Below are 19,648 nucleotides of genomic sequence, written 5' to 3'. Positions count from 1 at the left end.
ACGTTGTTTTGATAACCAGATGCACTTCCACTACGTGACGTAATAATCAGACAGTGGTGAAGGTTAGTGACGTCTGTCGTGGTGAAAAAACTACAAATTTCCGAAAATGGACAACTAAAAGCTGATATAATCGCAAATATCACAAGGTTTGAATGTAAATCAAAGGAAAAGAGGCTACCAGGCTACTAGGAACAAAAGTGAAACTAAAAGAACGTCACACTGAGAATGGTTGCTCACACTCACCATCCACTCAGAAATCAACATTAATCCAAAATAAGTATGATTTTATGAAATTGTTACATTTATGCAAGATATAGGCCTATAGGCCTAAGCTAATTGAAATATGTTGAATGCAACATAATGTGGCTAAAAGTGTCTCTGATTTTGGTCATTGTGAGTTTCCGTGAACACGCAGATGAGCGGGTCCCTTTAAACGTTGTCACCGCAAGGAATTGTGGGTCAGCATTATCTGGTTTCCTTGGTAAAGGATGTATCAGTGGCTAAAGGCTAGGCTAGGATAAAGGAGGTTATAGAGGGAGCATTGAGTCTCCTTTCCTTGGCTTTCAGAGAATTGGAACGCTCCTTATCATGGCTGCCACTTAATTTCCGGGGGTTAAGGAAAAGTGAATAGGGAAAAGTGATACGAGGGACTATTCGGACGCACCCACAGAGAAAATATAAACCCTTCCCTTCTTTGAAAGAATTTACCCTTTGGTTCCTGACACTGTATCACAGATAGACTTTACATTCAAGAGATAGAAAACACTGAATTCCTTTATTTCACAATAGCACATGAAGTCAATCACAAGCAGTTACAGAAAACATGTAAAAGTAATTTTTTCTTAACGGTAAACTCTTTTCTGTTCATGAACCAAAACAAGTTCAGCCAAAGGTAAAGAATTTAGGCAAGTTATCAAGTTGCTATACAAGAAAATCCCAGACAGTTAAATAGAAAACAAAAGTCCAGAGAAATCTACTACATCTTTTGGATCTCTGCATGAAATCTGTTGTGACTCGACTAAAAGTATTTCTACCTTTGATGGAAGAAAATAGTAAAAAAGATATAACGCACATTTATCTTACTTCTTAACCTTACACGTTTTTGGGGGAATTTGATCCTTTATAATAACCAAGATGACACAAAAGTGAAAAACAAAACCTTCCCTTTAAGGGCTTTGCATCTCCATTTTTCCACTTTTAGAAAAATGTATCCGTTGGCCAGAGCTGTTTGTGGCTATATTCGGACTATCCCATTGAATACCAGCCCTAAGCTACTCGGGGGCTCCGAAGCTTAGTTCTTGGCTTCATTTGAGGTAACTCAAAATGACCTGCATTTTTCTATATCATGGTGGAAAAATAAATGTAGATTATATGAATAAAATAAATAAAGCTGTGGCAAGTGTTTTTGAGTTGTGTTCTTGCACTCAAAATGTTCTATAAACATAATGTTTTTTTAATTAACATAAAGAGGGTAATATTTCATATCAGGTCCCCCACAAAGCAAATGGCTGTCTTTGGCTTTTCGCACCACATCTCTGTACCTTCAAGAAAAGAAGAAGACATTCAAGGGCCTTTCATTTAGCTGGTTTTTCTCTGTGACGGAATGCTAACAGAATTTTTTTTTTTAATTAAACCTTGATTAAATTATTAGTCATAAATAGATTATGGTATTTGTGTTAGCAATAAAACAACAAACAGAATTTTTTTTTATTTTTTTACTTTGAATCAGTTAAAGAAAACCAATCCCACATGAATATATTGTCCAGATAAACATGTCCCAGAAGTACTTGCCCACTATCTTGAGTCAGTAAATACAAGTATAAAGGAAAATGAATCAATATTACTTACTGTATGTATTTAAACTAGTAAAACTGATCTTTCTGTCTTCTGGTTTTCTTTTTGAAAAGGATATACCCTTTGGCACAGTAGCTCATCCAGACAAAACCACCAACATTTTTCCCAAGAGAAGAGAAGATAAACTATTCACTCCCAGTGTCAACCAATACTTGAAAAACATTTTTAGGCTAATAGCCTATTTAATAGCCTAATAGACTTAATGGTATACTAGATCCATGACTGCACTCTCGTTGGTTTCAACACTGAAGATCCTCTTGGATGAATTTTGAAACAACTTCAAGACAAGGTTAGTCAAAAGTTTAGGAATGATTTTTTGGCTTTTTACAGAAAGAAATATATAACTGTAAAAAGTCTTTCTATCCACTTGTTTTACTCTCTAGAATGAGACACATTTTGGTCCCTGCTTTGTGCCTTGCTTAAAGTCTTCAAATATCATTAGAAAAACTCTTGTTTGTCCCTCTTCCTCTTCTTTTTCAGAGCAGACTTTCTGATTCCCAAATAGTCAATTTTAGAAAATGGAAAGCGTTTTGTTTGAGATGTGAAACAACGCGTGCAGTCATCTTTACCACACGTCAAGTGTTCAAAGGTTCAGGAAAGTCCTTTGTATTATCCATCAATAGAAGAACTTCCCTGTAGATAGTCTTTGTTTTTACTGGCTTTACTCTCCAGACGAACAAAGTTCTTGGTCGCTGCTTTGAATTAATTACCTTTCATCCCTACTTTGCGTGCTGCTTAAAGTCTCCCAACATTGTCAGAACTTTTGAGAATAACTCTTGATGTCCCTGTTCGTCTCGGGAAGAGGAGACTCCCAACTCGTCCCTTTCAGAACAGTGGAATCTCTTAGATGAGAGGTGAAACCACTTTTCTGAAAAATTTACTAAGGGTCTCTAGAAATACGTACCCTTTGTGTCCCTGCACAGTATCCTCTTGAATGCCTTACGGAAGTCGTTGTTGAAGATAGTGTATATGACTGGGTTGAGGCAGGAGTTGCAGTAGCCAATCCAGAAGAAGAACTTGAACAAAGGCTTTGGAATGCTGCATGTGGTTGGACACACTGCCATCAGGGAGTATGAGAAAAAAAAAGGGAACCAACAGACCACAAACACTCCCATCACCACCGCCAAAACAAAGGTGAACCTCTTTTCCCGGTTCATCATGGCCTTGCGCCGCGACAAGGGTGTCCCAAAAGTCTTGATAGACTCTTCAGGTGCTAGTTTGGTACCAGAGGAAGTGACCATAGTGTTTTTGTACCTGGGGGACATATCTGGCTCTTGAACTGTGAATACTTGATTTGGTGGCTTATTTTCTCTCTCTGGAGGTTGGACCATTTCTTCCCTGCTTTCGGGAAGAGCTTCAAATTCTTTGTTGGACTCTTTCTGGCAATCATTGTGAATACCAGGTGGATCAAAACCTGGCATAGAGGCTAATTTATGGAGTGATGACGGAGTGGAACTCATCTTGAAGGCATTTGCTCGTTGACTGCTGTTCAAACTTTCCCGATCTCCGTTTTGCTGTAACCGCTCGGATGATTTCAGGCCAAGCTCGTTGATGCTTTCCCCTACTGACGCTTTACGTTTTTGTCCCGCTGAACCACGCGTGTGCTGCTTGGCAATCTGGTAGATTCGGATGTAGACGAGGATCATGATCACGCAGGGGGCGAAGAAAGAGCCGATTGAGGAGTAGAGGATGTACCAGCGCTCGTTGTTCAGCTCGCACACCTCCTCGCCTGCTTCGCGCTTATCTAAAGAAAGAAGAGGAGGGAACGAGACAACTGCAGAAATCAGCCACACCACGATAATGGCTGCTTTGATGCGGTTTGGGGTGCGTTTGGCGGCGTACGACACAGGTCGAGAAATGGACAGGTAGCGATCCAGTGAGATCGCACAGAGGTGTACGATGGAGGAGGTGCAGAAAAGCACATCAAGTGCCAGGTAGATCTCACACCAGATGGAGCTAAAGGCCCAGTAACCCTGCAGCTCGTTAGCCAAAGAGAATGGGATGATAAGCGTGGCTACCAATATATCCGCTGCCGCCAACGACACAAGGAACAGATTCTGTGCACCTTTCAGGGTTCGGGACGTTAGCACAGCGATGATGACTAAGATATTTCCGACGATGGTGACAATCACCATGAAAGTGATGGCAATGGCGAAGGCGGCCATGGCTTGCGAAGTGTATGGCGAGTTTTGGACGGTGTTTCTGTTGCAGGGTCGCGCACCAGAGATGAGACTGATGTTTCTGTGGTTTGAGAGTCGGCTCAGTTCGGACAGGCAGGGAGCAGCGGCCATGATGGAACGAAATCCTCTGAAGATCTACGCTGTGAGAAACTGTTTACCGACCACTCCAGTGTAGACCATCAAGAAACTGGTCAGCTCTGGTTTCTGTCAGGGTGTGTTCATTGAGTCTTTATGTGGTGGGGAAGACCTAAGAGAGAAAGATAGGTTATAATATGTTATTCTACTTAAGATCTGCCATTATTGTGTATGTTTCCTCTTTTTCTGTATCTTTAAAGTTATTTTGTAACTTTTTCAAAACTGATTAATATTTCATTTGTTGTTTTTTGGGGTTTGATTTTAAACTGTTTTGGCCATGAAGGTTTTGTGGTTGTTTATTAGTTTAGTTTATTAGTTTATTAGGGGATCCCCATTAGCTAGTGCCATGGCAACCAGCCAGTCTTCCTGGGGTCCAAATAGAAAACATGCAACAGAAACCATTAACAAATACAAAATTTGATTAAAATGGCAAAAAAAAAAAATTGATTAAAATGGCATTACTCACTCACAAAATCATACATATTACAATACATTACATTTGCAAGGATAAAACATAGCTAATAATACAAAGCATCTCACAGTATCAAATGGAGTTTTAGATTCTTTTTGAAAGTAAATTTATTGTCAACGCAGCAGAGGCTTGGAGGCAGGTTATTCCAAAGTGACAATGACCTGTAAATAAAAGATCTCTTTAAAGCATTGGTTTTTGGGCAAGGTACAGCAAGCTGCCCATTACTGGAACCTCTAGTGTTGTGTTCATGAACAATATTACTAAAAACTATTTGTGTATGTATAGAAACCGGAGATTTACTGCTCATGACTGACTTGAACAGTGTATTAAAAGACAACCTATTGGCAACAGTCAGCCATGAGAGGCAGGCATGCATATGGATCACATTAGATCTTAGTGGGCAACCCAGTACTAACCGTGCTGCCCTGTTCTGGACAACCTGGAGCTTCCTGAGTTCACCACTGACAGCAGATGACCACACCGTAGAGCAATAGTCCAGATGGCATAAGACTTTAAAATGAATTGATGTAGTTTTGAAACCTGCGTTTGTAGTTTATGTGATTATTTTGCATCTCCCTATTACATATTATCGTAGGGTTGTTCCATGTTGTTCTTGGCAACATCTCAAGCTGTGGATTTTAAACTGCTCAAAAGCAGACATGTCGTGTATCACATGAGGTCTTTGGTCTAATTTTGTGCAGCCCCAAAACAAGCACTGTACACAAAATAACGGGAAAAATACACAAAATGACAAAACAAAATATTCAAAATGACTCCAAAATGCCAACAAAAATACACAAAATGACAGAAAAATACACAAAAGTTAAACAAATGCTTACAAAACAACAAAAAATACACAAAATTACAAATAAAAAATGCACAAAACTACAACAATAAACCAAAAATGACAGATTTCAAAATGCCCTAAAACTACAGCAAAAAAATCAAATTACAATAATATAAGAAAATATAGAAAATGACTCCAAAAATGCACAAAACAACATACACAAAAAAAGCCTTTGTTTTTCCCTGTATTCATGCTCAGATTGCTCATAACATTAAATGCTGACATGCATGTTGATTTTGTGACCCCACCGCGATGAAAACCAAAAGTTGTAATACTATATCCAAGCAGTAATTTTGCTTTTTATGTTGAATTTGATCTGTGTCTTTGATTCTTTTGTATGTATGCTCATTTAGATTTGAAGTAACATGTTTTCTGTCAAAGAAAGAAACACAATTATAGATTTGATATTGTCTTGAATATAAAGAATGATTTAATGCTCCATTATCATAATCAGCGATTGGCCGTATGAACCCAGATCAGAGCATCCCACAATAATAAGTCCTCCCTGTGATGTAACATGCAGACTGTAAAACTGCTGCAGACAAGTCTCTGCTTTGTGTTTATTGGGTTACATGTTAATGAAATGGGCTTCTTTTCTACAGAGCGAGCCCAGCGATGCTGCTGAGGTGAGGTTTTTAGAGGTGGACTTGCACCAAAGGCTGATTTATCATGCATGTGAAAATACATTCACACTCCATTGGTAAATACTTTGCACCTGCACGTCTATACACTTACCACTCACTCCTTTACTGCACTTTATATTCATTATATTGGCCATTATAGTTTCTAATACACACAATGTCTTTATCTCCGATCTTTTTGCACTTTCTTCTACTTTAGATCTGTAATTACCTTAGCATTTTTGTATGAGTCCTACATATTCATCATATTCTCTTTGTTATGTCATCATTGTTGTAGATAAGGGTTGAGAAAACACTTTTTGTGTCGGGGAAGTTGTTTTCATAAAATTGAGTTACATGTTTTTGCACTGGGGGGGGGGGGGGGGGGGGGGGGGGACAACCAAACTTCACACAAAAGGACTTGGATCAAAACCTATTATCTAACTGTAAAGCACTTGTGGACTTCGTGCATTAACATACATACAGGGAGAACATGCAAACCGCACAAAGACAGAGGTGTGTGGCATGCAAATATAGAATGTCCATGCACTGAAAGACATGAATGCATGCATGTATGAAGATGCATGACTTTTAATCATGCAACAATCCAAAACACGCAAACATATGTTTAAATGATACAATAATAAATATTTCGAAGAGGAATAAATTAATAAAGTAATTAATATAACAATGGAATATATCACATATCAAAGTGCTAACAGTCCAATAAGCCAGAAATCAGAGGAATAATAAGTAAAAAAAAAAAATGATTAGTTCCTTTGTTTAAATATAAATGTAAAAACATATTTATGAGGACTAATAAAAGTTTGATTTTGTGTATTTTTGTGTAGCTTTTCTTTCTTCTTATGATCATTCATTTTAAAGCCTCTGCTCCTTATTGTTTAAATTCACTCACCGGATTGTGCAGATCTTCATCTTTGCTGCGCAACTTGGGTTTAAAAGCTCCACAAGTGAAAGCTCCAGCTCACAAACAGACGGACGGAGTCCTGCAGACACAGAGCTGGAGGAAGAGGAAGAGGAGGAGGTGCTGTCCGCTCTGGAGTTCTGATGGATGAAGAGGATCTCCAGGGGTTAAATCCGCACAGGGAACGCACGGTGTCGCTGCATGGCGCAAACTGACGCGGATACGCGAGACGCGCCTTTTTACGCACCGACCACAGAAGGAGGGATTCAGTCTTTCATCCACTAAATTAGAATGATTGTCCAACCCGAGGGCCACATTATCAGGATTCATGTCAGAACATCGTGTAATGGCCACTCTGATCATTTATCACAGAAAGTTTTTATTATTGCAATAAAACATGAAAAATGTAATTTAAATATAATATGAACGGTTACCAAGTCTCCAAAAATTGTGGATATCACAATTTTTGATCATGAAAAATAATATTAATAAATAATATTGTCCTATTCTATATTTCTGTTACTTTTGAAGTCTCCTTTTCTTCTGTATCACATAGTGATTTTTTTTAAAATTTGTTATAAATTAAAACTTCATTTTTGTTATTTTGTGTATTTTCATTGTCATGTTTTTTAAAGTCATTTTGAGTATTTTTGTTGTGATTGTATAAACATTGTGTACTTCTCATTATTTGGTGTATTTTGGAGTAATTGTGAGTAGGGGTGTTTTCAGGCATTTTGTGTATTTATCTTATCATTTTGTATATTTTCATTATCGTCTCGTGCCTTTTGGAATCATTTTGAGGATTTTGGTTGTGTTTTTGACAAATCGTACTTTTATGTGTTTGGTTTAAAATTTGTCCTAGGTGGCATTTGGCCCGCAGGTCATCAGTTATCTGATTTACATCAAATTAGGTACAAAACTAGTTTTATTATGGGTGTAACATTCAATACAAAGTTTCAAACAATGATGAGTTGAACAACACATGGCTAAGTTCAAACCTTTGAGTAAATTCTGCTAAAACAAATGGAGTGAATCTTTATGAAGTAGTTACTTGTAATTTTGCCTGATTTTGACTTTTTTTTTTGTTAAAGCTTGACTCGACACATCCATTTGGAAAAATCCGATGAGTGAAAGCAGCGCTGGATGTTTAATGCCATGGAAATGTATGCACATGTGGGACTGGCTGAGTCTCTGTGGGTGAATGCGTTGCCTGTGGCTGTGTGGGATTTCTCAGAGTTTTTCTGACCGTCCATCATTTATGCAGATCTGGATTCATCACACCTGAAAGCGTTGAGGAATAATGGGAGCTCTGCTGCCTTTTGTCACATTATGTGCATCTTAAACAGATTCCAGGTGTTACAGAAAAACAGAGACTGGTGATCAAACCAACAACAAATAAATAATTGTGTTCATCCATCAACCGTTCTTATTCAGGCTCACGACCTGTAGGCCAAAAACAGACCAACGGGGCGTCCATTTAGTCCCTGTGAGATGTTAGTAATGACACAGAAGAGATTATGTGCAATTATTCAATAACAGTAGCTACTACTACTAATCTATCCACTGAGCATTGTAGTGTTTTAGTTAGAGCAGATATGGGAAGGAATACAAGGACAAAAATTAATGAAATTCCTTACAAAATGAATAAAAATGACTAGAAAACCATACAAACAAAAATACAAATATCTCTAAAAACTAAAAAAAACAAGTACCTCCCAAATGACAAAATATACAGTCCAAAAACACACATAACTCTAAACACGCTAAACAACAAATTTAGACAAACGGCAACATACGACGGTAGATATGTTGCAAAATGTGAAAGCTTGTAGAATGTGATGTGCTTGTGTATAAAAAATCCACACGTGAAATAAAGTTCATGTCACAAATGAGAAAAAAAAATGTATAGACTGATATTTACACAAAATTAAAGCTGCAAACTTGTAAACCAACATTTATTCACATGTTTTTTTAATTACTTGCATAAATGATCATTTACAACCACAACTCACCGGTTCCAACTTCTCCAATCTGCCGCTACAGATGCACAAACTACTTGTCTCGTGTGAATCTGTGCGGCTTGAGTTTTGCAACACATTTTGCGAGACATCTGTAGCTAAACTGATTGATACTCGTAGTAATGGACCCTCCCCTCCCCCCGCCCCCATGTATGGGATTGACCAATCAGAAGCAGGGATTTGGAGACAGAGCGCTGTGTCTTTTTAGCGCAGCAGCCGGTGATACGACCGAAATACTCGTTTTTCTTCACTGTACAGGCAGGATGCTGAAATTTGCCTCTACAGATTGTTAGTCATTTATGAACAAAAAGAGTAATTGAGAGTGATTCTCCTTGTTTAAATTTAGGTAAACACTATGTGGAGATGAGGATCAAGAGCAGACAACGGATGCAGTGGCCAAGCGGTTCATGTATTTTACAAAATCTTTATAAGACAGTTCACATACATGTTGCTTCGACACATTATACAGATTGTAGATTGTAGTTTGTGCATCTGTAGCGGTAGATTCGAGAAGTTGTAACCGGAGAGTTGTGGTTGTAAATGATCATTTACGCAAGTTTAAAAAAAAAAAAAAAAAAAAAAAAACCGTGAATAAATGTTGGATTGAAGTTTGCAGCTGTAACTTTATGTTTAAATATCAGTCTCTAAATTGTTTTCCATAATTTTTGACATTAAATTTATTTCACGTGTGTGGATTTTTTAATACACAAGCTCACATCACATTCTACAAGCTCTCACATTTTGCAACATACCTACCTTCATACAACACTTTATTTGAAGTTTTATACATAAGGCTGACATTGCGATGTCATTATCTGTCATTAGCATCAACAAGGTGTCATGAAGGCTGTCATTAAGTGTTAAATTGTGACACCTTTGGAGCTATGTTGGCATTTTTTGGGTTAGGTGGAGAGATCTAGTGGGGTTAGAGTTAGGGTTAAGGTAACAAAGGGTTAGGGTTACGAACGACACTTAATGACAGCCTTGATAACACCTTATTCATGCTAATGACAGGAGTCATGCAATAATGACATCAAAATGTCAGCTTTTATTATGTGTTATCGACAAAACTACAACTAAAATGCACAAAATATCAACAGAAAAAGACAAAACCCAAAAATGGACCTTTGTGTATTATCCCTGTATTAATGCTCATATTGGTCATTATTCTAAATGTTGGCATGAATGTTGATAATGTGATCCTCAGTTCAGAAAACACACATTTTTGTGGTCCTACTGTGATAAGGGGCCCATACCGGAGTTAGAGTAACAGTAGTAACCCACCAGGGAGCCAAATGCAGAGACAAAGGAGCAAACTGACTTGAATAATCAAAAACAAGTCCATATGTAATGAAACCTCAAAATCCGGTGAGGTACATATTAAATTGAGTCCATGAAAACAAAAACAGGGAAAACGATTAAGTGCTCAGACCACATGGAATAATCCACTACAGACCGTCAGGAACTAAGGTTTCATGGTTTCAGTTTGAGTGACCATTAGCTGGGTTTCCATTACAGATCTTCACAAAATAAAAGCAATATTTCTAAATGTCGACAAAGTATAATTGCACTTTGAACACGTTTCCATTGAACGTTGCTTTGGGAGACTAAAATCTCATCCCGCGAGACTTCGCTGCAGAAAGACGGACGCTCAAATCTTCCTTATAACACTGCGTATTTCTTTGTTGTCCAATGTGGCACTAATAATTCTAAAGTACGATGGTAAGAAATGTCCCGGTCTCCGAGAAGTGGTCAAGTGACCAGATACGTCACGTTCTGTGATGTGTATTTAAGGAAAGTGTTTTCATAGCACTTTTGCGACACATTTCAATATCGAAATGTCTGAAATTCCTTCTCATGAAAGGGTTAAAAACTTTATTTTATATTTGAGTGTTTTTTTGAAATTCAGTTGTTTCCATTACCAATTTTTATTGCGCTTTTTACAATTTATGCATTTCCAAGGGTAATGGTAACAGCTATTGTCAATGATTGGCATGTGTGAAATTTTGCTCAATGGCGCCATTGTAGTAAAAATGTGTACTGCAGATTGGTATTAATGACCACATTTCAAGTTTGAAAGGTGAAATTTGAAATTATTTATGTTGACACAGTTTCCCACATCTTTTCAGTGAAAATAAACTCACTTGACAACATTTAATTTACTTTGTTTCTATTCACATATTTGTACAGTTGGGTTTACAAACTAACATTATATTATAATAACCCATATATATGTTTTCATACTCAAGTCCACTGAACCACTGCTGCAATACGAGTGTCATCCGGTTAACGCAGCATCCTCAGCAGGCCTCCAGCTCATCACACCCCCTGCTGGTGGAGTTTAGAGTCTGCAGGGTAACGGCTGGTAATGCGGGTGAAGCTGATGGAGAAGCTATGCTTTGGTTTCCACTGGTGGAGTCAAAAGTCTGGTTATGTGCAGCATTCGACTCCTCGGAGTCATCTAGGCTCATCAATTTATGAAGTGGAGGTTTGAAAGCATCTGAAGAGGGGGGGGGGGAAACAGTTTTTAGCTTTAATGCTAGCAGAGTCATCAAATGAGATCATCAGTAGGGATACACAATATGTATCAGTGTGATAACTTAACCATTTTCTATTGAGTCATAAGATTACTTGAGTCACTAAGTTCACCTGATAGCATAGCTCCGCCTTTCTACTCTTTGACCCCGCTAGGCCAGCAATGCTACAAGCTAAGCTAACCATAACGATGTACAGGATTTCTTCACAGTCTCAGAGGACAACAGCACATTTATTGTCTACAATATAGAGATTGTCTTCAAATTTCCTTTATTTATCACCTGAAAAGATGCCATGCAAACAACGTTTGGAAGGAATATGAAACAGTAGCTGCACAGGCTTGTATAGTGGTATATATGCCGTAAAAGATGTATAGAAGACATTTTTGAGTTTCAGAAATGCTTTTTTTTTTTTTTTTTACAATATTCTCATTGCCAGTAAAAGTCGATCAATATCTCACCTTTTCTAGATTTGTTTTTAGGATTTGATGATGAGGTTAATTTTAGGAGCTACTGCACCATGCTAGCTGCTGTTAGCACAACTCACCGCACCTGTAGAGCTTCCGAACCTTCTCAATGTCTGTCCAAGTCAAGTTGGCTCTTTGTCCCATTGGCCCCTCATATTCATTTGCGATGATGGTGGGCTTGCCGTTAGCAGAGAAAAACTGCCTGACAAAGAGGGACAAACACAAATAAACGCAAACGACCGTTCCACAGCAGGTATAAACACATTTTTGGACATCATTTGTTGAGATCGTCTTACCTCCCGTAGTGGAGGATGGATTGAATGTCGTACGGCAGACTGAAAGTCTCACCATTATGTTTTTTAAAGTTTTTCTCCATCCCTGTCAAAGACCGATCACTCTGTTATTTATGCAGCAGCCATCCTCGTGGGTCAAAAATCCAAGGCTTGGATAGTTACCAACCAAACCCCCCTGTTTCAAGGTTGATCCAATGATTTACTTAGATAGTCCGCTGTTTGGGTAGTGTGAACACGCAAACAAAATCTAGAGTTGATCTAACAGGCAAATTCTAGAGAAATTGTTTCTGCTGGTCTCAAAGAGTTTCCAATCAAAGCCTAGAGCGATTAGGAGCGCCATGAACACAACCACTCTCAGAGCAGACCAAACAGGAAGAATTGCCAATGACGTAGAGCGCACAGCACTGTGGCTACTCAGGAGAGTCGGCCAAAGCGCAAAACAGGGCTTTAAAACCACCAAAGGCAAAGCAATATGTTGCTGCTCCATTGTTGAATGTTGTGGGGGATAAAAAATGAGAAGTTTCTGGCCACTCTTAAGGCTCAAACATACTCGAGCGTACATGTCTGCCAGGCCAATTAACTGCAAAGCTCAGATTTTACAATGGCGCGGAGTTGCCCGCGTACTTGGTGTCACACAAAACACCGATAGACATTGTCTTGACCTGCATTAAATGTAACACCGACCTGCATTCTACCCGCCTGGTAAAACAGAGCAGGAGAGATTTAGACGAGCTTAGAGGATAGACTGGCACACAAGCTACAAAGGTACCGACACCTTTAAAACACGTCCCAAAAGTACAAGGACTGCAGAGAAGCGCTAAGAATTCTGGAAAATGTAAGATTTTAATGACAACTACTAAGCGCCCAAGTATGTCATCTCTGAGGAGTGCAGACAGTCCACGCGGCGTGCGTTGTGCGTGGAGTCCGCCCAAGTATGTTTGAGTATTTAGGCGCTTGCTTTGACCCGTATGTGAGCCTCTTCTTTGGGTTCCTGTTTTTAGCCTATAGAAGTCTCTACTCCAGTAATGGCGCCCTCAAGCATGTAACCGCACCAGAAGATGTTTGGAGCAAAAAAAGGAGTTGCGCTATGAACACAAACAGAGTAAAACGAAGGTGTTCAAATTATCACATGTCCGCCCATTCGGACCGAGTACGGGACTAAATCGGTGTGAATGCACCTTTAGAGACCCAGCTCGACTTACACTAATGAACCCTTAACTTACCCACCCAATCCAACCAATGAACTAACCCAAACCTTGAATCATTACCCTTTTTAACGATCCCCACTAAAAACATGTTAGTAACCGACCCAAATCATTCACTTTGGTCACCCCAGTGGATATGGGGTGTGAGGTGGGGGGGGGGGGGGGGGGGGGGTAGATACAAAATACTGTAAGCCTGTGAGTCAGAAAACAAAATAATAGGTGACATGTAGGTGGTAGCAGCGCACCTTTGGATGAGAGATCACCCGTGGTGAGAAGAGCTCAGAGGGAGAGGAAAGGAGTTTACGAGACAGAAAATGGAGCTATGAGAGATGATGCTGAAGTTCCCAGCAGCTCACACCCGACCAGAGCATGTGTGGAAGTCAGTGGCAATTGTGAGAGATTGTGACACTCGGCATGTCCGGGAGGAGGAGGAAGTTGGGTGTGTGCAGACTGACGGGGGAGAGACTTGGAGGACGGCCAAAGTACAGTAAGAAATCCATTCAACACTTTGGCAACCTCACCAGCTGTGGCTACAATAGTAGTTTACCTCCACTAAGTGTGGAGTGAAAGAATAATCCCTTAATTCTGTAACGCGTCTTTGAGTGTCCAAAAAAAGCGCTATATAAAATTGATGCATTATTATTAATTTAATAATTACGTTTTGCATTAATAGACCCGATGTCCACTACAAAGGACAGATGATAAATACAAAAGTAAAAATATTTGAGAATTTTTTTTGTTGCAAAATGTTTTCTTTATCCTTAAGTCTCACAGTATGTAAAAAAAAAAAAAATTATATCAAAACTTTTGGGTCTCAGGAGGAATTTATGTGACATTTTTTTTCATTACAAATAAAATCATATGCAAATAACTTTTTAAAAAAAAAAAAATCTGTCATCGTCTTTGGTTAAATTACTGTCCCGGTTTTCAGTGTTAAAAATCTGCTCACCCTACATTAAACTAACCAACCATCAAACTCACAAAATAGCCCCATCGTTACACCAGTTAACCCTTTAACCAACCCAACTATCCATTAACCTACTAAAGATACATTACAGTAGTTTTGTCATTTCTTCCGTGTTTGGACAACACAAACAAACCACTGATTGACAAATTCACCGACCAGTTACAAGCACACCAGTTAGCCCAAGAAATCAAACCAGCAACTGCTCCCACTGCTCGTTACCCGACATGATGTTCTCAGCAAAGATGGTGATGTAGTTCTCTCGGTCCAGCCGCGTGTGCTCGTGTTGAAAACCCAAAGCGTGCAGAATCTCGTGGACGATGTTTCCCACAATGCAGCGCGATCCGATGAACACGGGCTGCTCGCCGCCGATGAAGCCAACGTACGACGCGCAACTGCAGGAGGTCAAACAACGATGTCGCGTTACAGAACGCAGACAACACGTGGACAAGCTGCTGAACAAACCCTTTGCCGGTCTGGAAGAGCAGGTAGTCGTCCTCTATGGTTCTCTTATGGAAGGACAAACACGTGTCTTTAGAAATCATCGCCATGGCAGAAGTCATTTGTTCTGTGCGACTGTCTGGAAAAACAAACCAATTGTAATTGCGTAATTGATAATTATGGCGTAATCATAATTGTATAAATCTGTTGCTGTTGTATCTATAATCAAATTGTAATTGAGTTTAGATAATTGAATTTGTAATTGCCATGAAAATTCTATAAAAATTGACAATTATGATTTAACGCAAAACTCTTACAATTCTACACATATGTAATTGATTATTGAAATATGTTTCATATCACGCTTTACCACATTTTAGCATTCTATAAAAATTAAAATCGAGGGGTATACTGACAAAAAAATAAAATAATTATGAAGCCTAACCAGGGGGAAAGTCATGTTTTATGGGCTTATTTATTAAAGCCTCAGTAATTGTGATTAAACTTTATTCATTCAGAACGTACTCGTAATTGACTTTTTCTCTAAAAAAATTATTGTAATTGAATTGTATTCGGAAAAAAATACTCGTCACTGTAATCGTAATTGAACATGAGTAATTGAAATACAGTATGTACATTATTGAGGATGATAAATAACATGTCATATTCAGACTTTCTTACATAAATCCGTGTGGATGTCATAGGGGATTTCCAGCGTCGGCCACGAGCGGCCAATTGCGTTTCTGTCCGACTGCAGAGTAAACAAAACAAACGTGTGAAAAGAAACAAAGAAATGGCGCAGATGTTGAAACTAAAGGCGTTTCACTTACAGATAAAACTATGTCTCCCTCCAGTATTGGATGGTCCTTCGAGTGCAGTTCTGTAGAGGGGAGACAACATTAGCATCAGCAGACAGATTATTATTATTAATAATAATAATAACTGAACATAAACATTAGGGTGGTTCACAATATAATGGTAAATATATCAATAGGAAGAAAGCAAAATGCAAACTGGTAACATTTTGAAAACCGATTTTTATAACACCTGTACCAAAAATTGAGCCACTATAAGGTCCGTAAAGGGACTCAGAATTTGTAACTTTCACAGATATCAGAAACTTGAACGATATAAAGGTAAGTATGGCCATTAATAGTTTCTCCCTTTATTTATACTAAATGAGTAAGAAAGTTAAATATTATTCCTGGAAATACAAAAAACGTCAACATTGTGAAAAAGTGTGCCACCCCTAAATGTGCAGCGATTGACTCCATTTTTGGTAACAGATCCTTACAATGTCAGTTGGAACAAGGCAAAAAGCGATCTCGCAAAATGTATTATGTGAACCCCCCTAATAAACATTCACAGCCCTGGATTATTTCATAACTTCAGTTTTTCACTCTTAATGCATCAGGTGACACATTATTATCCAGATATTACTACATTTTTCTGGACCACATCCGACCCACACCAGACACGTTCATCCAGCCCACATACCACATGAAATGATGGCACACAGGTGCTCCACGCCCGTTTGTCAGAACTGGGCCACAACCAAGCCATCCCAATGCCAGGTGTCAGCCAAGAACAGGCAAATAAACCAGCACTGGCCTTCATGTGGGCCACTATGCACTGTTATTCTGGTAAGACGCAAGCCATTATCATAAATATAAGTAAATCACGAAATAAATATGAATAAAGTGTATTTCAAAATAAAAGTCTCCTAAATTATTAAAAATGTGTATAATTGCGTATTTTAGTTGAGGGAGTCACTTTCACTTGTTTGGTTGATGTGTAGCTTGATCGTCCAAGTTAATAGGTACACTAAGACGAAATAAAGCCATTTGTATCCTAAGAGTTATTACAATATAAAACATCAAACCAAAAAAAAAGGAGAAAAAAGGTATAGCAATCACTTTGTGACTTAATTTATATTGCTTTGTTAAAATTTGTCTAAAAATGCGAGTAAATATTTCATTTATTTAAATTAAGACATTGCATATTAATCAAATGTGTTAGCAAACAGCGTCAACATAACAATGCCGGAGTTAGCACAATAGTTAAATTTTAGGCAGATGAACTGATACAACATACAGTTGATGAACAGTAACATTTAACATACAGTTGAGCAACATGGCACAATAAGACAAACATTACACCTGACTGACGACAGAAAACATGACACCACACGTACCATTTATAATAAAAAACAATAGTCAGGAGTGAAAATAAAAAAGTACAATATTATCTACGGTAGCGTTCTTACACATGTAAAAAAAAAAAACTTCCTATTTACACAGTGATTGAAAATCAAAATGTGTGCGTGTGTTTTGTTCATCTGTGATAGGAGCCTTAGCAGAGGAGCTGAAGAGCAACATGTGGCTCTGGAGCCAGAGGTTAAAAACCTCTGGTTTAGGCCAGTGGTTCAGAATCTTTTCAGCCCAAGACCACCAAAATAAAGGTACCAGAGACCGAAGACCCCCACAGTCCCTGAAGGTGGTTGAACACAGACATGAACATTGAAGAACAGTCATGTGGAGACAGGGTCATCTATAAGGGGGAATAAAGGGGAGCGATGTTTGGGGTCCATCCATAAAGTCAGGAAAATGATGGTCCATTGTTCTATGAATCTGTGATAACCACATTTATTTATTGATCTGAATAATATCCACTGTTATCCAGGAAGTTTATCATCATTTGCTCTATATAGTCATCTTAAAGATGTAAATCCTTGTTGTAATCAGAAAAAAAATGGGTTAAAAGTGACCAAAAACTGACAGAAAAAGGGTTCAAAGTGTCAATATTGGAACAATTAGTTAAAACAGGCAAATAATGAGCATGACCAATCAAGAATGTGGTTAAATTTGTAAAAAAAAATAAAAAAGAAAAAAAAGAAAGCATGAAATATGGTGGAAAGAGGTTAAAAGTGACAATAATGGCTCAACATATTCCCGCAGTGAGGAAATTTACTGCCATGACAGCTCAGATCAGATAAAGTGCAAGGGAAAAAAAAGGGGAAATTGAAATTTGATGGAGAAGTGGCAGAAACGGGAGAAATGAAACAAAAATGCATAAAAAACAGAAATATGGCAACAAAAAACCAAAAAAAAGACAGAGGTGTAAAGAGTACTAATAAGTACTTTTACTTGATTGAATTTGTACTTAAGTGCAAGTTAAAGTAAGTCATACATCAAATACTCAAGTACAAGTAAAAAGTAGCTCAATTAAATAGTACTCAAAATAAAAGTTACCATTTCACCCCCAACATTTATTTTTGGTAATAAATCTTGCCACGGTTCCCTTGCATACAGTAAACATGTCATGTATACACTTGCACAATAACTTTTTTTCCTGATAAAATATATAGTATAAAATAAAAGGTCAAAATCCACAATTCTTTTTAAAAACAAAATGACACCAATTAATTTAATTCAAAATAAATAGAGTTTTCAGGTTCTAAGTACTGTATAGCTAAGTATATGAATTTTAAAACTGAGAAAATCAACAGCACGGCTCATTACATGTAATCTGATTGGTCGGCTATGATGTGATGCATTTAATTGTTGTCTGGTCATTTCAGTTTTTTGTTGTTTCACAATGTCGGTTGATCATTTCAAAACAGAAAATAATAATAATTCACTCGTTAACGGTTGGATGTAGGAATGTAACTTATTACTTCACTATTTTAAAATGTACACAAGTAACAAGTAAAATGACTGATTTGGAAACATACTCAAAAAAAAGTACAAGTAGCCATAAAAGCAACTCAAATACAGTAACGTGAGTACTTGTAATCCGTTACTTTCACCTCTGGTTTTTGAAAGGCATCTGGTGACCCCCTCCCAGTGTCTCGTGACCCCAAGGTTGAGAACCCCTGGTTTAGAGGATCAGTCAGACACAGACATACCTTCTATAGTCTCTGGGTTTAACTCCAGTTCATGCACTGCGTCGGTGAGGAAGCTTTCCTCAGAATCTGCTGAAATAAAAAAAAACACATGAGATGAGCTCAGTGGAGACGTCCTGAATGTAGGAGTGTGAATCTAATCAGAGCCAAACTCACCACGTTTGGCTTCAGGCAGCACACCACAGTTCACTGAAACACAACAACAGCAGCAGCAGCACATCAGCCTCAGTTAAAAACATCAGAAAGTGGTCTTTTCTCACCGTCTGTGAGGAAAATGTCCAGCAGGAGTGGGACGAGGAGCAGCAGCAGCAGCATGGTTGTCTGAGAACAGCTCACACACACACACACACACACACAGTCATCAGTCCCATTAAGTGAAATCAGCTGTGAGCTGCAGAGTTGAGCCTAGGTTCCACTTATAGTGACATGAACAACAATAACAGAACCATAGAGTTTACAAATCAAACAATGGATACATATTAAAACTAATTCATCTATGCACAAATTAACAGAGGTGACAAGTAACAAAGTACAAATACTTTGTTACTTTGCTTAAGTAGGTTATTTTTTTTAAGTGTCTATTCGTACGGTTGCAGTACGACAATCCCGGTGCTATTGGTACATTTACCGAAGTACACGTACGTAGCGTGTTAGGGTTAGGGTTAGGTTATAACCATATACCGCAACATCTTTTAGATTTAGGGTTTGGTTTAGTCTTTGTCACGTGACCAAAACTGGCCAATGGGGCGCTGCGTACGGATATAATGTCGGTATATTGATATGGCAACC

The 19,648-nt window shown here is 38.3% G+C and overlaps 2 protein-coding genes across 2 annotated transcripts; both read right to left on the bottom strand.

The window, feature by feature from the left end:
- Positions 1–2,259: 2,259 nt before the first annotated feature.
- On the bottom strand, positions 2,260–7,191 carry LOC114473411 (alpha-2B adrenergic receptor). The gene is made up of 2 exons (XM_028463007.1): positions 7,025–7,191; positions 2,260–4,281 (listed from the first exon to the last, which is right to left on the bottom strand). Exon 2 carries the CDS (start codon positions 4,143–4,145, stop codon positions 2,745–2,747), a length of 1,401 nt encoding a protein of 466 aa, XP_028318808.1. The 5' UTR covers positions 4,146–4,281; positions 7,025–7,191; the 3' UTR covers positions 2,260–2,744.
- Positions 7,192–11,351: 4,160 nt separating this feature from the next.
- LOC114473674 (astacin-like metalloprotease toxin 1) lies at positions 11,352–19,187 on the bottom strand. The gene is made up of 10 exons (XM_028463436.1): positions 19,120–19,187; positions 19,016–19,048; positions 18,863–18,931; positions 15,786–15,835; positions 15,637–15,706; positions 14,980–15,094; positions 14,737–14,909; positions 12,349–12,430; positions 12,133–12,254; positions 11,352–11,551 (listed from the first exon to the last, which is right to left on the bottom strand). The coding sequence occupies exons 1-10, from the start codon at positions 19,172–19,174 to the stop codon at positions 11,352–11,354; spliced, it is 969 nt and encodes a 322-aa protein (XP_028319237.1). The 5' UTR covers positions 19,175–19,187.
- Between the last annotated feature and the right edge of the window lie 461 nt (positions 19,188–19,648).

The sequence above is a fragment of the Gouania willdenowi genome, chromosome 12 (assembly GCF_900634775.1).
Source record: "Gouania willdenowi chromosome 12, fGouWil2.1, whole genome shotgun sequence".
Classification (NCBI taxonomy): Eukaryota; Metazoa; Chordata; class Actinopteri; order Blenniiformes; family Gobiesocidae; genus Gouania; species Gouania willdenowi.
This window is presented reverse-complemented; position numbering and strand designations above follow the sequence as displayed.

Bases quoted from the DNA above. Each gene is read 5' to 3' on its own strand.
- LOC114473411 (XM_028463007.1), bottom strand. From the start codon at position 4,145: ATGGCCGCTGCTCCCTGCCTGTCCGAACTGAGCCGACTCTCAAACCAC.
- LOC114473674 (XM_028463436.1), bottom strand. From the start codon at position 19,174: ATGCTGCTGCTGCTGCTCCTCGTCCCACTCCTGCTGGACATTTTCCTC. The intron at 19,049-19,119 runs GTGAGAAAAGAC...GTTGTGTTTCAG, and splicing joins GGACATTTTCCTCACAGACG to TGAACTGTGGTGTGCTGCCT. The intron at 14,910-14,979 runs GTTTGTTCAGCA...GACCTCCTGCAG, and splicing joins CTCTTCCAGACCGGCAAAGG to TTGCGCGTCGTACGTTGGCT.